The sequence below is a fragment of the Entelurus aequoreus genome, linkage group LG23, assembly GCF_033978785.1.
Source record: "Entelurus aequoreus isolate RoL-2023_Sb linkage group LG23, RoL_Eaeq_v1.1, whole genome shotgun sequence".
In the NCBI taxonomy this organism is placed as follows: Eukaryota; Metazoa; Chordata; class Actinopteri; order Syngnathiformes; family Syngnathidae; genus Entelurus; species Entelurus aequoreus.
Genome location: NC_084753.1, coordinates 31,666,772 through 31,683,101, shown reverse-complemented (window position 1 = coordinate 31,683,101; position 16,330 = coordinate 31,666,772). Strand labels below are relative to the sequence as shown.

General features: G+C 40.7%; 1 protein-coding gene across 1 annotated transcript in view; it reads left to right on the top strand.

Annotated features, from left to right (window-relative positions):
- Nucleotides 1-16,330, top strand: part of LOC133640669 (serine/threonine-protein kinase MRCK alpha-like) — a 227,817-nt gene that overhangs the window by 164,206 nt on the left and 47,281 nt on the right. Inside the window, 6 exon segments of the mRNA XM_062034224.1 lie at nt 2,817-3,025; nt 4,379-4,484; nt 7,949-8,073; nt 15,645-15,750; nt 15,819-15,967; nt 16,051-16,142. Of these exon segments, the coding sequence (XP_061890208.1) occupies nt 2,817-3,025; nt 4,379-4,484; nt 7,949-8,073; nt 15,645-15,750; nt 15,819-15,967; nt 16,051-16,142 (787 nt within the window).

Here is a 16,330-nt window from a genome sequence, read left to right as displayed (position 1 = left end):
CTTATTTCCAAAATTGTGTACACTACTGAATTGGGGTCTTATGCCGACATATGGACACTTATACTGCTATCTGGTGGTGTCAGAAGAGTATAACATACAATGGAATTTGGAGAAAAAAAAGTGTAAAAATAAAAATTACCATGCCACTAAACATGAAGTACACGTTTGTTACTTATGGACTAAGTACATTATATAAAAAGGTTTTTTAGTTTTTATTCTAATTAGGGTCCAATAAGCCCAAATAGCAAAGAGAAATTAAAAACACTTGTATACAAACAGCTTGAGCCTTAAAGGCCTACTGAAATGAATTTTTTTTATTTAAACGGGGATAGCAGATCCATTCTATGTGTCATACTTGATCATTTCGCGATATTGCCATATTTTTGCTGAAAGGATTTAGTATAGAACAGCGACGATAAAGTTCACAACTTTTGGTCTCTGATAAAAAAAAAAGCCTTGCCTGTACCGGAAGTAGTGTGACATAGTCAGTTGATCGCCTCCTCATATTTTCCTATTGTTTTCAATGCAGCCAGAGCGATTCGGACAGAGAAAGCGACGATTACCCCATTAATTTGAGCGAGGATGAAAGATTCGTGGATGAGGAACGTTAGAGTGACGGACTAGAATGCAGTGCAAGACGTATCTTTTTTCGCTCTGACCGTAACTTAGGTACAAGCTGGCTCATTGGATTCCACACTCTCTCCTTTTTCTATTGTGGATCACAGATTTGTATTTTAAACAACCTCGGATACTATATCCTCTTGAAAATGAGAGTCAAGAACGCGAAATGGACATTCAGTGACTTTTATCTCCACGACAATACATCGACGAAAAAAATTGCACTTTATAAGTTAACCCGGCCGTATTGGCATGTGTTGCAATGTTACGATTTCATCATTGATACATAAACTATCAGACTGCGTGGTCGGTAGTAGTGGGTTTCAGTAGGCCTTTAAGAGGTTAAATGGCGTGACGGACCACATTAATGAGGTGACGTACCAAGTGAAATGACGTGACGCTCCGCCTTAAATGGCGTGATGCACCACACTAATGAGGTCCGCCTTAAATGAGGGGTCGTATTTAATGACGTGACGGTCTCCCTTAAATGGCGTGACGGACCACATTAATGAGGTGACGTACCAAGTTAAATGACGTGACGCTCCGCGGTCCGCCTTAAATGAGCTGACGGTCCGCCTTAAATGAGGTGACAGTTTTCCTTAAATGAGGTGACGGTCCGCCTTAAATGAGGTGAAGGATCCGCCTTAAATGAGGTGACGGTCTGCCTTAAATAAGGTGACGGTCCGCCTTAAATGAGGTGAAGGATCCGCCTTAAATGAGGTGACGGTCTGCCTTAAATAAGGTGACGGTCCGCCTTAAATGAGGTGAAGGATCCGCCTTAAATGAGGTGACGGTCTGCCTTAAATAAGGTGACGGTCCGCCTTAAATGAGGTGAAGGATCCGCCTTAAATGAGGTGAAGGATCCGCCTTAAATGAGGTGAAGGATCCGCCTTAAATGAGGTGACGGTCTGCCTTAAATAAGGTGATGGTCCGCCTTAAATGAGGTGAAGGATCCGCCTTAAATGAGGTGAAGGATCCGCCTTAAATGAGGTGAAGGATCCGCCTTAAATGAGGTGACGGTCCGCCTTAAATGATGTGAAGCACCACATTAATGAGGTGACGGTCCGCCTTAAATGACTTGAGGCACCACACTAATGAGGCAACGTACCAAGTTAAATGATGTGACAGTCCGCCTTGAATGAGGTGACGGGCCGCCTTAATGAGGTGACGTACCAAGTTAAATGAGGTGACGTACCAAGTTAAATGAGGTGACGTACCAAGTTAAATGAGGTGACGGTCCGCCTTGAATGAGGTGACGGTCGGCCTTGAATGAGGTGACGGGCCGCCTTGAATGAGGTGACGGGCCGCCTTGAATGAGGTGATGTACCAAGTTAAATGACGTGGAGGGCCACTTTAAATGAGGTGAAGGGTCCGCCTTAAATGAGGTGACGGTCCGCCTTAAATGAGGTGAAGGGTCCGCCTTAAATGAGGTGATGGTCCACCTTAAATGAGGTGAAGGGTCCGCCTTAAATGAGGTGACGGGCCGCATTAAATGAGGTGATGTACCAAGTTAAATGACGTGGAGGGCCACTTTAAATGAGGTGATGGTCCGCATTAAATGACGTGAGGCACCACATTAATGAGGTGACGTACCGAGTTTAATGAGGTGACGATCCCCCTTAAATGAGGTGACGGTCACCCTTAAACTGCGTGACGGACCACATTAATGAGGTGACGTACATAGTTAAATGACGTGGAGGGCCACATTAAATGAGGTGACTTACCAAGTTAAATGAGGTGACGGTCCGCGTTAAATGACATGAGGCACCACATTACTGAGGTGACGTACCAGGTGAAATGAGGTGACTGTCCGCCTTGAATGAGGTGACGGTCCGCCTTGAATGAGGTGACAGGCCGCCTTGAATGAGTTGAATGAGGTGACGGTCCGCCTTGAATAAGGTGACGGTGGGGGCAATATTAATGAGGTGATGGACCACGTTAATGATGTGGCTGACCGATTTAAATGACATTGCAGGCCACATTAAATGATGTGACAGGTCTCATTAAAGAACATGATGGACCAGATTAATGTGGGTCTGCATTAAAGGATGTTGCAGGCCACATTAAATGATGTGACTGACTACATAAAATGAAGTGGTGGGCCACAATAAATGAGTCAGCGGGCCTAGAGTTTGACCCAGTTGGTGTACATTATCTAAACAAAATTGATCAGACTCCATTTTCTTGGTCTTCTCCAGTCCAAACACGTCGGCCTGTCCGCCTTCCCGGCATCTGCAGAGGCGAAGACGCTGGCGTACGAGGAGGAGCTGGTGCGTCGGGAGGCGCAGCACGGCACGGAACTGAAGGCCATGCGCAAGGAGCTGCGTGACGGCGACAGCCAGCAGCTGGCCTTGAAGAAAGAAGTGCAGATCCTGAAGGACAAACTGGAGAAGACTCGGAGAGAGAGGTTTTTCATCACATTCTTATTTTACCTGCTGACTTTTCTGGCCATCTTCCTCTTCCTCCACAAGTGATTGTAACATGGAGATATTGTCCCACTTCACCCATGATAATTATATTACCTATATTTTCACCCTGTCTCTTTGTTCTAAAACACCAAGGCATTTAGTTGCAGGTGTAAAGTGGTCTCCATCTTTGCCAAAGTAGTGCTCACCTCCTGAAGGCAGACACTTAATGCTGAGCTCACTGCTACAAGTGGCTCTCAAGTCAGGTTCAGCTCAGGTGTAGGAGAGTTCTCGCCCAAGTAAGTTCCAACACTTCAAGCAACATGGACTTCAGGACACGCAGGTTATCACACTTCAACTACTCTTACACAATGTTGGATTTGAGGGAGACGTTTAGGTCAGGACACACAGGTTATCAGACTTTAACTACTCGTACACAATGTTGGATTTGAAGGAGGCGTTTAGGTCAGGGCCCCCAGGTTATCACACTTCAGCTACTTGTACACAATGTTGGATTTGAGGGAGGCGTTTAGGTCAGGGCACCCAGGTTATCACACTTCAACTACTCGTACACTATATATACACATATAAATGAATTACATTATATATACATGTGTATAATGTGTATTTAAATGTATATATTATATACATGTGTATATAAATGAATATATATTATACATATACACATTTATATATATAATTTATATATACATGTATAATATATATATACATTTATATCAACATATGTATGTATATAACATGTTTATATGTAAGGATGTGTGTATTATGTGTGTGTGTGTGTATATACATATATATATATATAAATATATATAATGTATATATATATAATATATATATGTGTGTGTGTGTATATATATATATATATTTATATATATGTATGTATATACATATACATATATGTATGTATATACATATACATATATGTATATGTATATACATATACATATATGTATGTATACACATATATATATTATATATTATTATATATATATATATATATATATATATACATATATATATATATATATATATATATATATATATATATATATATATATATATATATATATATATATACATAAGTGTGACAGCACAAAGGAATGACTTAATATGGTATTAAAATATTTGCAAATATTAAAAGTAAACATTGGTACTGTAAATCAAAGTAAACATTGCTACTGTCAGAGCCATCCAACAACACCCAAGCAGTCATTTGTTTGACCTGCACATGTCCAATTTGAAGTGTCCCCAGTTGCACTTACCAAATATGATGATTCTTATTATTATGAGAATAATGATGCCTTATTTAACACTTTGTTTCTCCCCCTCAACAGTCAAAGTGAGCGGGAGGAGTTTGAGACGGACTACAAGCAAAAGTATGAAAGAGAGAAAGTTCTGCTCACTGAAGAAAATAAGAGACTTTCCAGTGAATTGGAGAAGGTAAGAATTCACACTTGACAAAACAAGAAATGATTGCAAATTGTAGTTTCTATTGAATTGTTTCCAGCCAAAACATTCCCTCACCTCAGGCCACCTCTGTGGGCTGCTCGTACGCTTTATAGCATTCCTCTCCCCACAAACCAGCCGTCAGTAACCCGCAGAAAAACACCCCGGAGCTTTGGAAAGGTCCTTGGAAGTTCACCAAATGTCTCGGACGTATGGAACTAAGTTTGGATTGAGGGCCGCTTGGAACAGTGACTATTATGAATATCACAGTGGTGGCGGTATAAAATGAAAACTTGGGTCTGTGTAGTTTTTTTCTGGCGCTTTTGAATTGCAAGAGCGACAAATGTGATCCTCTGTGGCTACCGAGCACCACATTTTAAAAGGAAGTCATGACGGGACGCATGTAAAAGTTCAGAGAACCCATATTTGAAAACAAACAGGAAGTCGGCCATCTTGGTTACGTCGGCCATTTTTAGGCCAAAAACAGGGGTCGTACTTTAACAAACTCGTCCTAGGGACTTTGACCGAATGGCAGCTGCTGGACAGATGGACGAGGATAAATTATGAAGGAATTTTGCCTACGATGTGGGCGTGGCCTGGCGCCAAACTTTGATCTGATGGCTCGCCACAAAACTTTTAACATTTATAACTAGAGATGTCCGATAATGTCGGACTGCCGGTATTATGGGCCGATAAATGCTTTAAAATGTAATATCGGAAATTATCGGTATCATTTTCAAAAAGTAAAATTTATGACTTTTTAAAACGCCGCTGTACGGAGTGGTACACGGACCTAGGGAGAAGTATAGAGCAGTTGCGTCATACTTGCCAACCCTCCCGATTTTCCCGGGAGACTCCCGAATTTCAGTGCCCCTCCCGAAAATCTCCCGGGGCAACCATTCTCCCGAATTTCTCCCGATTTCCACCCAGACAACAATATTGGGGGCGTGCCTTAAAGCAGTGGTCCCCAACCACCGGGCCGTGGCCCGGTACCGGTTCGCGGACCGATTGGTACCGGGCCGCACAAGAAATGTTTTTAATTGTTTTTAATTTTAATATATATATCAATACAGTCTGCAGGGACACAGTCCGTAAGCACACATGATTGTATTTCTTTATGAGGAAAAAAAAAAATTCCCCCCCAAAAAAAGCCATTATCGGACATAGAGTGTATAACTCGCCTCCACGAATTGGGATCTTGATGAGAATTGGGAGAAATGATGACGGTGATACCCTGAAGTGTCGGATATTTGTTTCCATTGGTGGTGGGTGGAGCCCGGCGGAAAAAAAACTGCACAATCAACCATCAAACTGTCATTAAGATGATCAGATCTCCTTCCAAACTGATATCGCGCTTGTAGGTAGGGGTTTGATCATGACCACATGCTGATATCGACACCAATATCGCCCCCTTGTGGTGGAAAATGATTACATAACGTCCTTCCTCATGCTCTTTCTGAACTTTCTGATGGTGGGTGGGATGCAACTGCATGGCTGCTGTAGCGCCAATATCGCCCCCTTGTGGTGGAAAATGATAACAGTCATAACTTCCTTCCACATTCTGGGATCTTGCTCAATTTTCTGATGTTGGGTCGGCCATTGTGAAGGACGTGACTGCATGTGTAATGCGTGCCCTGACTCACGTAAAGCCCTCGCGGCTTTAACTATGTATTTATTTTTAATAACCCGAAAACAAAATGCTTGAAATATTCTAAATGCATGCACAGATAATGGTAAATGGGTTATAGCGCTTTTCTACCTTTTTTAAGGAACTCAAAGCGCTTTGACACTATTTCCACATTCACCCATTCACACACTGATGGCGGGAGCTGCCATACAAGGCGCTAACCAGGACCCATCAGGAGCAAGGGTGAAGTGTCTTGCTCAAGGACAGGACGGACGTGGTGGGGATTGAACCAGGAACCCTCAGGTTGCTGGCACAGTTACTCTCCCAACTGCGCCACGCCGTCCCCAATAATAATAATAGTTACGCACAAAGTGTGCTAAAAAAAATATAAATCGCAATTTTTATTTATTCTGATTCTAAGCTGATTTATAATTTTCGAGAATCCATGAAAAAAAAAGTGTTTACCTTTTTTTGGGGGCCAAATACTTTTTTTTTTAAGTATCAATTTTTCGATTAAAAACCGTAAACAACTATTATTGATATTATTTTTTTGTATGTTTTCTCAATTGCTATGTAAGTTTCTATTCTAAGTATTTTAATGCTGGGATTGGGTTGGAGTTGCTCTATTTTCTTTCATGAAATTTGCATCCTGTGATGTTTGTAAATAAAATTTAAAAAATACATTGTTAAAAATACTTTTTTTGTCCAACACTGCACGTATAAGATGTCTGTCAGCAACCAAAAGGAGCTTTTGTATCCTGTTTTAAAAAGGTTTTATTATCATTAAGCCAATAATATATTGTGCGAAAAGTGGTAATTCGGTTCTGAGTCAAATTGTCATCCCAAAAATCGGAATCGACAGTCGGCAGTAAAACGGCTGATCAAACAAAACGTCAGCCATCGTCATGAACCCACTGGCTGGGCAAGCAAGCTCTCCAATCAGCTAAACAGACTCAACAACTCCACGGTGACGTTTTGGTGAATTTACTGAGGAATTTGTGAAAGTTAAACAATACAAAAAGAATGCCATCGTAAGTTGATAATACTAACACAGACACTCGTAAACCTGTTAGCGTATTAGCTCATGCCAACGACACTAGCTTGATTACATTACGATAGCAAGCACAAATACGCATGAAAACACTCCTACAGACATCACACATGGGACGTTTTAGTAAGTAAGAATTGTTTTAGTTATATTGTAAAACTTAGAAACGTTGCTTGGACTGATGAATGAAGAATCCACACGGGTAGAAACGCTATGGATGGCTGCAAAAAAAAACAAGACTGCGGTTGGGGGGAAAAAGGCAATAAATGGAAGCATTACCTACAGTGAGCGAACACGTCCATAAGATAGCACCATAGCACAAACAATAACACACCTACGAAATGTATTTGCTTTTTTTTTTCCAATTTTTATTATAAATGCTATAGGAAAGAAAAATACATAAATTAGCTGCACCGTTTTATAAGCCACAGAGTTCAGCGTGAAGTAGAAAAGTAGCGGAATTCATGGCATACCAGTAAAGAAGAGCAGGCAGCAGCTCACACATCGTATATCAGTATCGGCCCCCCAAAAAACCGTATCAGTCCTATTTCTACATGGTCACTTACAGGATGCTGGACACACTTCATCTTGGCAAGGCACTCCAATAAATGACGGAAATTGAACCGCTCACTATCAGAGCATACAATCGAGGCCTTTGTTATGGCGTTGCTATGGTTACGCCCCCGAGCAGCACACACACATGAAAGTGTTATGTGCGCCGATTGCGAGCATGTTGAGGTGGACTTTGTTTCAACTTTGTGTCTGTAATGTCTGCATCCTCAGCTGACCAGCGTGTTGGACAAAGTGAGCGCCTCCAGTCGGCAGCTGGAGGAGCAAGTGAGAGAGCTGGCGGACAAGAAGGAGAGCGTCGCTCACTGGGAGGCCCAGATCACAGAAATCATCCAGTGGTGAGACACGCCTTTCTCAAATGTCCAATATTGACATCAAACATCATCACAAACCAAGTATGGGATGTAGTAGCTGTGATATCATGTGCGATACAAGCAGTCCTTGTAGCATCTTTACTTGTCTGTGATATCATGTGCCATACAAGCAGTCCTGCAGCGTCTTGACTTGTCTGTGATACCATGTGCAATACAAGCAGTCCTGCAGAGTGTTTACTTGTGTGTGATATCATGTGCAAAACAAGCAGTCCTTGTAGCATCTTTACTTGTCTATGATATCATGTGCGATACAAGCAGTCCCGCAGCGTCTTGACTTGTCTGTGATATCATGTGCAATACAAGCAGTCCTTGTAGCATCATTACTTGTCTGTGATATCATGTGCGATACAAGCAGTCTTGTAGCATCTTTACTTGTCTGTGATATCATGTGCGATACAAGCAGTCATGCAGTGTCTTGACTTTTGTGTGATATCATGTGCGATACAAGCAGTCCTGCAGCGTCTTGGGGCGGTATAGCTCGGTTGGTAGAGCGGCCGTGCCAGCAACTTGAGGGTTCGAGGTTCGATCCCCGCTTCCGCCATCCTAGTGACTGCCGTTGTGTCCTTGGGCAAGACACTTTACCCACCTGCTCCCAGTGCCACCCACACTGGTTTAAATGTAACTTAGATATTGGGTTTTCACTATGTAAAGCGCTTTGAGTCACTAGAGAAAAAGCGCTATATAAATATAATTCACTTCACTTCACTTGTCTGGGATGTCATGTGCGATACAAGCAGTCATGCAGAATGTTTACGTGTGTGATATCATGTGCGATACAAGCAGTCATGCAGAATGTTTACGTGTGTGATATCATGTGCGATACAAGCAGTCATGCAGTGTCTTGACTTTTGTGTGATATCATGTGTGATACAAGCAGTCCTGCAGCGCCTTCACCTGTCTGTGATATCATGTGCGATACAAGCAGTCATGCAGAATGTTCACGTGTGTGATATCATGTGCGATACGAGCAGTCCAGCAGCATGTTTACATGTGTGTGTGATATCATGTGTGATACAAACGGTCCTGCAGAGTGTTTACTCGTGTGATATCATGTGCAATACAAGCAGTCCTGCTGAGTGTTTACTTGTGTGTGATATCATGTGCAGTACAAGCAGTTCTGCAGAGTGTTTACTTGTGTGTGATATCATGTGCGATACAAGCAGTCCAGCAGCCTGTTTACATGTGTGATATCATGTGTGACACAAACAGTCCTGCAGCGTGTTTACTTGTGTGTGATATCATGTGCAGTACAAGCAGTCCTGCAGCGTCTTGACTTGTCTGTGATATCAAGTGCGATACAAGCAGTCCTGCAGCGTCTTTACTTGTCTGTGATATCATGTGCGATACAAGCAGTCATGCAGCGTCTTGACTTTTGTGTGATATCAAGTGCGATACAAGCAGTCCTGCAGCGTCTTGACTTGTCTGTGATATCATGTGCGATACATGCAGTCATGCAGAATGTTTGCGTGATATCATGTGCGATACGAGCAGCCCTGCAGTGTTTACTTGTGTGTGATATCATGTGCAATACAGGCAGTCCTGCAGAGAGTTTACTTGTGTGTGATATCATGTGCGGTACAAGCAATCCTGCAGCGTGTCTACTTTTGTGATCGCCTTTGCGATACAAGCAGTCCTGCAGCGTGTTTACTTGTGTGTGATATCATGTGCGATACAAGCAGTCATGCATAATGTTTACTTATGTGATATCATGTGTGATACAAGCAGTCCTGCAGCGTATTTACTTCTGTGAATGATAGCTAAAACTCCAATTACCCTTTAAGCCTCCTCCGATATCGGTGTCGTTTCAGAAGAAAGTTGTATCGGGACAGCCTTACTACTTTTGCTTAATTTAGGCCAAAGATATGTAAAGTCAATTTGGTAAGAAGTGTGCGAGGCACGACTGTATCGCAAAGAGAAGAAAGCCAGCACACTTGGACATGGACAAATGTTTGAACAATAGACGAGTGGTGGACCACCATTAGAGAATCATAGGACACCTGCTGGACCCCCTACTGAGTTCCGGGTCATGCCGATGTCAACATGGACCTAAGCCAGGATCTTTTTCATAGATCTGTGCTATTATCCCAGGAATCCTCTTCTCTGAGCTTTAGCAGCTCAACGATGGTCCTGCCATATGTCAATAGGTCATCGACTTTTCAGACAGAAGTCACTTCACCCCTGGGTGTCGAACCCTCAACCGTCCACACTAGTCTGCTCCATGACGCTGGCAGGAGGTTGAAGATCTAGTAGCACGCTGCAGAACAGGCTGGAACCTTTAAAGTTAAAGTAGCACATGTGGCAGGTTACATACTGTCCCATTGTTGTCTTGCCAAGTATTTATTGGCTTCCTCCTCAGTTTCTGCCACATTTTTCACATAGCTTCCCTTTGTCTCCCCCTGGTGGACACGCCTGCATAGCTTCCTCCTGCTCGCATAGCTTCCCTTTGTCTCCCCCTAGTGGACACACCTACACTTCTCACGCAGTCATACAGTGTTGACGTTTTCATCCATAAGGCACAAAATATCTATTCACATTCGAATCACGATTCTTCTTCATCCTTATTCTAAATCAATCCATGATGTTTTTAATTCAATTGCTTTTATTTTAAATGTTTTAATTATTTTAATAAGAATCATTTACATGTTTAGGCTCCATGCAACCAGGAGGTGCTTTTCTGACCTGTTTTGGGGGGGAAATAATTAAACAATTATTATAACAAAACTTAAATTGTGAGAATCGATTATTATTATCAAATTGTCACCCCAGGAATCATAATAATAATAATAATTATGAATTTGATTTATATAGCAGTTTTGTATCAACTAGGTACCGTATTTTTCGGAGTATAATTCGGTCTGGAGTATAAGTCGCACCGGCCGAAAATACATAATAAAGAAGGAAAAAACATATATAAGTCGCACTGGAGTATAAGTCGCATTTTTAGGGAAATTTATTTGATAAAACCCGTACTTGCCAACCTTGAGACCTCCAATATCGGGAGGTGGGGGTGGGGGGCGTGGTTATTTACAGCTACAATTCACCAACTCGAGTATTTCATATATATTTCATATATATATATATATATATATATATTAGGGCTGCAACTAACGATTAATTTGATAATCGATTAATCTGTCGATTATTACTTCGATTAATCGATTAATAATCGGATAAAGGAGACAAACTACATTTCTATCCTTTCCAGTATTTTATTGGAAAAAAACAGCATACTGGTACCATACTTATTTTGATGATTGTTTCTCAGCTGTTTGTACATGTTGCAGTTTATAAATAAAGGTTTATTTTTAAAAAAAAAAAAAAGCCTCTGCGCATGCGCGCGCATAGCATAGATCCAACGAATCGATGACTAAATTAATCTGCAACTATTTTTATAATCGATTTTAATCGATTTAATCGATTAGTTGTTGCAGCCCTAATATATATATATATATATATATATATATATATATATATATATATATATATATATATATGAAATACTTGACTTTCAGTGAATTCTAGCTATATATATATATATATATATATATATATATATATATATATATATATATATATATATATATATATATATATATATATATATGTATATATATATATATATATATATATATATATATATATATATATATATATATATATATATATATATATATATATATATATATGTATATATATATATTATTTACATATAAATAAAATAAATACTTGAATTTCAGTGTTTCGGTGGCTATCCATTAAATGTCAGTATTGTCCTGTTTAACTTCTCCGTTCATGATGAGTTTATCATTTCGGCCACCGTGTTCAATGGAGAAGTCTGTTCTACATATTTACAGGCAACATACACCTTCCCCTTCGAATTGTCCTGGATGAACTGAAATTCTTGTTTCCATTCGTTTTGGAACTTGCAAGCGTATTTCTTCATCTTGCTCGTCGACAGCGTCGCCATGTCTGTAATTTCCTCGTTCTTCTGCTTCGTCTCCTTGTTGTGTGCGCAGTTGTGCACTCTACTCTCTAAAAGCCCTAGATGTTATGACGTCATTGGGCAGGCAAGCTGTTTATATTGTGGGAAAGCGGACGGGAGAACAGGCTGTCCCCACTCAGTCTCAGGTCCGCATTGAGCTGGAGGGGGCGTGGCCTCCAGCTCCGGCTGAATACCGGGAGTTTGTCGGGAGAAAATCTCTGCCGGGAGGTTATCGGGAGAGGCGCTGAATACCGGGATTCTCCCGCTAAAAACGGGAGGGTTGGCAAGTATGATAAAAGCCAACACCAAGAATAGACATTTGAAAGGCAGTTTAAAATAAATAAAGAAAAGTGAATAACAGGCTGAATAAGTGTACGTTATATGAGGCATAATTAACCAACTGAGAACGTGCCTGGTATGTTAACGTAACATATTATGGTAAGAGTCATTCAAATAATTATAACATATAGAACATGCTATACGTTTACCAAACAATCTGTCACTCCTAATCGCTAAATCCCATGAAATCTTATACGTCTAGTCTCTTACGTGAATGAGCTAAATAATATTATTTGATATTTTACGCTAATGTGTTAATAATTTCACACATAAGTCGCTCCTGAGTATAAGTCGCACCCCCGGCCAAACTATGAAAAAAAACTGCGACTTATAGTCTGAAAAATACGGTACTTAAAGTGCTCACAAAGAAGTGAGACCCCATCATTCATTCACTCCACATTCACAATTGGTGGTGGTAAGCTACATTTGTAGCCACAGCTGTCCTGGGGTAGACTGACAGGAGCGTTGTTGACAATTTGCGCCTACGGCCCCTCCGAACACCACCCATCATTCATTCACCAGTGTGAGCGGCACCGGGGGCAAGGGTGAAGTGTCTTTGCCCAAGGACACAACAGCAGTCATCAGATCTAATCTTTAGGTGGCCAATGACTCACATCCCTAGTGTGAGTGTGAGTGTGTGTACAGTTGTGGTCAAAAGTTTCCATACACTTATAAAGAACATAATGTCATGGCTCTCTTGAGTTTCCAATCATTTCTACAACTCTTATTTTTTTGTGATAGAGTGATTGGAGCACATACTTGTTGGTCACAAAAAACATTAATTTAGTTTGGTTCTTTTATGAATTTATTATGGGTCTATTGAAAATGTGCTGGGTCAAAAGTATACATACAGCAATGTTAATATTTGCTTACATGTCCCTTGGCAAGTTTCACTGCAATAAGGCGCTTTTGGTAGCCACCCACAAGCTTCTGCTTGAATTTTTGACCACTCCTCTTGACAAAATTGGTGCAGTTCAGCTAAATTTTTTTGGTTTTCTGACATGGACTTGTTTCTTCAGCATTGTCCACATGTTTAAGTCAGGACTTTGGGAAAGCCATTCTAAAACCTTCATTCTAGCCTGATTTAGCCATTCTTTTACCACTTTTGACGTGTGTTTGGGGTCATTGTCCTGTTGGAACACCACACTGCCCCCAACACCCAACCTCCGGGTTGATGACTTTAGGTTGTCCTGAAGAATTTGGAGGTAATCCTGCTTTTTCATTGTCCCATTTACTCTCTGTAAAGCACCAGTTCCATTGGCAGCAAAACAGGCCCAGAGCATAATACTACCACCACCATGCTTCAATCCAATCCAATCCACTTGATTTATATAGCACATTTAAACAACAAAAATGTTTCCAAAGTGCTGTTCAACAATATTAAAAACAATATTCAAATATTATCCTTAGCTCCACCAATGACTGAATAAAAACTCTTACCATAATATGTTCCGTTAACATACCAGGCACGTTCTCAGTTGGTTATTTATGCCTCATATAACGTACACTTATTCAGCCTGTTGTTCACTATTCTTTATTTATTTTAAATTGCCTTTCAAATGTCTATTCTTGGTGTTGGGTTTTATCAAATAAATTTCCCCAAAAAATGCGACTTATACTCCAGTGCGACTTATATGTTTTTTTCCTTCTTTATTATGCATTTTCGGCCGGTGCGACTTATACTCCGGAGCGACTTATACTCCGAAAAATACGGTAAATATAAAACCAATATAAAAACAATATAATAATAAATATGATTAAAAATTATTTCAAAAGGTAAAACCAATTAAAACAATAAATAGAAATAAAAATTTTAAAAACACATGCTTGACGGTATGAATGGTGTTCCTGGGATTAAAGGCCTCACCTTTTCCCCTCCAAACATATTGCTGGGTATTGTGGCCAAACAGCTCCATTTTTGTTTCATCTGATATCACATGGACAAAGATAAGACCTTCTGGAGGAAAGTTCTGTGGTCAGATGAAACTAAAATGTAGCTGTTTGGCCACAATACCCAGCAATATGTTTGGTAGGAGAAAAGGTGAGGCCTTTAATCCCAGGAACACCAGACCTACCGTCAAGCATGGTGGTGGTAGGATTATGTTCTGGGCCTGTTTTGCTGCCAATGGAACTGGTGCTTTACAGAGAGTAAATGGGACAATGAAAAAGGAGGATTACCTCCAAATTCTTTGGTTGGGACTTGGGCGCAGTTGGGTGTTCCAACAGGACAATGACCCCAAACACACGACAGTGACAATCTACAATGTAAATAGTCATGAAAATAAAGATAATAATTGATAACAACACTAATTTTGATACATTATTATTAGGGATGTCCGATAATATCGGCCTGCCGATATTATCGGCCTGCCGATATTATCGGCCGATAAATGCGTTAAAATGTAATATCGGAAATTATCGGTATCGTTTTTTTTAATTATCTGTATCGTTTTTTTTATTTATTTTTTTTTTGTTTTTTTTTATTAAATCAACATAAAAAACACAAGATACACTTACAATTAGTGCACCAACCCAAAAAACCTCCCTCCCCCCATTTCTTTCTGTTATCAATATTCTGGTTCCTACATTATATATCAATATATATCAATACAGTCTGCAAGGGATACAGTCTGTAAGCACACATGATTGTGCGTGCTGCTGGTCCACTAATAGTCCTAACCTTTAACAGTTAATTTTACTCATTTTCATTAATTACTAGTTTCTATGTAACTGTTTTTATATTGTTTTACTTTCTTTTTTATTCAAGAAAATGTTTTTAATTTAGTTATCTTATTTTATTATTATTTTTAAAAAGTACCTTATCTTCACCATACATGGTTGTCCAAATTAGGCATAATAATGTGTTAATTCCACGACTGATATCGGTATCGGTTGATATCGGTATCGGTAATTAAAGAGTTGGACAATATCGGATATCGGCAAAAAGCCGTTATCGGACATCCCTAATTATTATTTTTTGAGTAATGACAGTTTTAAAGAAAATAAACAGCCTGTCTGGCAGCTTTGTGTTATTAGAGTCAACATTTTGTTACATTTCACCTGTTTGCTTTGTAGTTCATGAAATGTATTTATAGAACATGCTGTCATAAAAAAGGAGTGTGCGGGCAGCAGATGTTCCTGTGGCCACACTTTGGCCACCACCGCTCGATCCAGTCTCTTACACAGCGCTCATGTCTTGGTGTGCTTCTCCTAGGGTGAGCGATGAGAAGGATGCTCGAGGATACCTGCAGGCTTTGGCCACCAAGATGACCGAGGAGCTGGAGGGCCTGAGAAACAGCAGCCTGGGAGCAAGAGCCACGGTGAACAAAACATACTGGGCATACCGGGCATACTGGACAAGCTCATCACCCCTTTGTTGCTGTCGCAGGACATGCCATGGAAGATGCGTCGCTTTGCCAAGTTGGACATGTCGGCCCGCCTGGAGCTGCAGTCTGCTCTGGACGCGGAGATCAGAGCCAAGCAGAGCATTCAGGACGAGCTGAACAAAGTGAAGGCCAACAACATCTCCACAGAATGGTAGGAAGACTCTTCTCCAAGGTCACGCACTGGCTCACACCCACCCTCTTCTCACGGCTCCACACCTGACTCTGATCCACCAGCAAACTGCAGGATGTGGAGAGCAGGAACCAGGAGCTTCTCGCTGAGATCGACAGGCTGAAGAAGGAGACTGAGGAGCTGCGGCTCCGCAGAGGTGCAGTACGCACACGTACAGTACACACATGTACAGTACACATATATAGTACACACACGTACAGTACACACATGTACAGTACACATATATAGTACACACACGTACAGTACACACATGTACAGTACACATTTATAGTACACACATGTACAGTACACATATATAGTACACACATGTACGGTACACACATG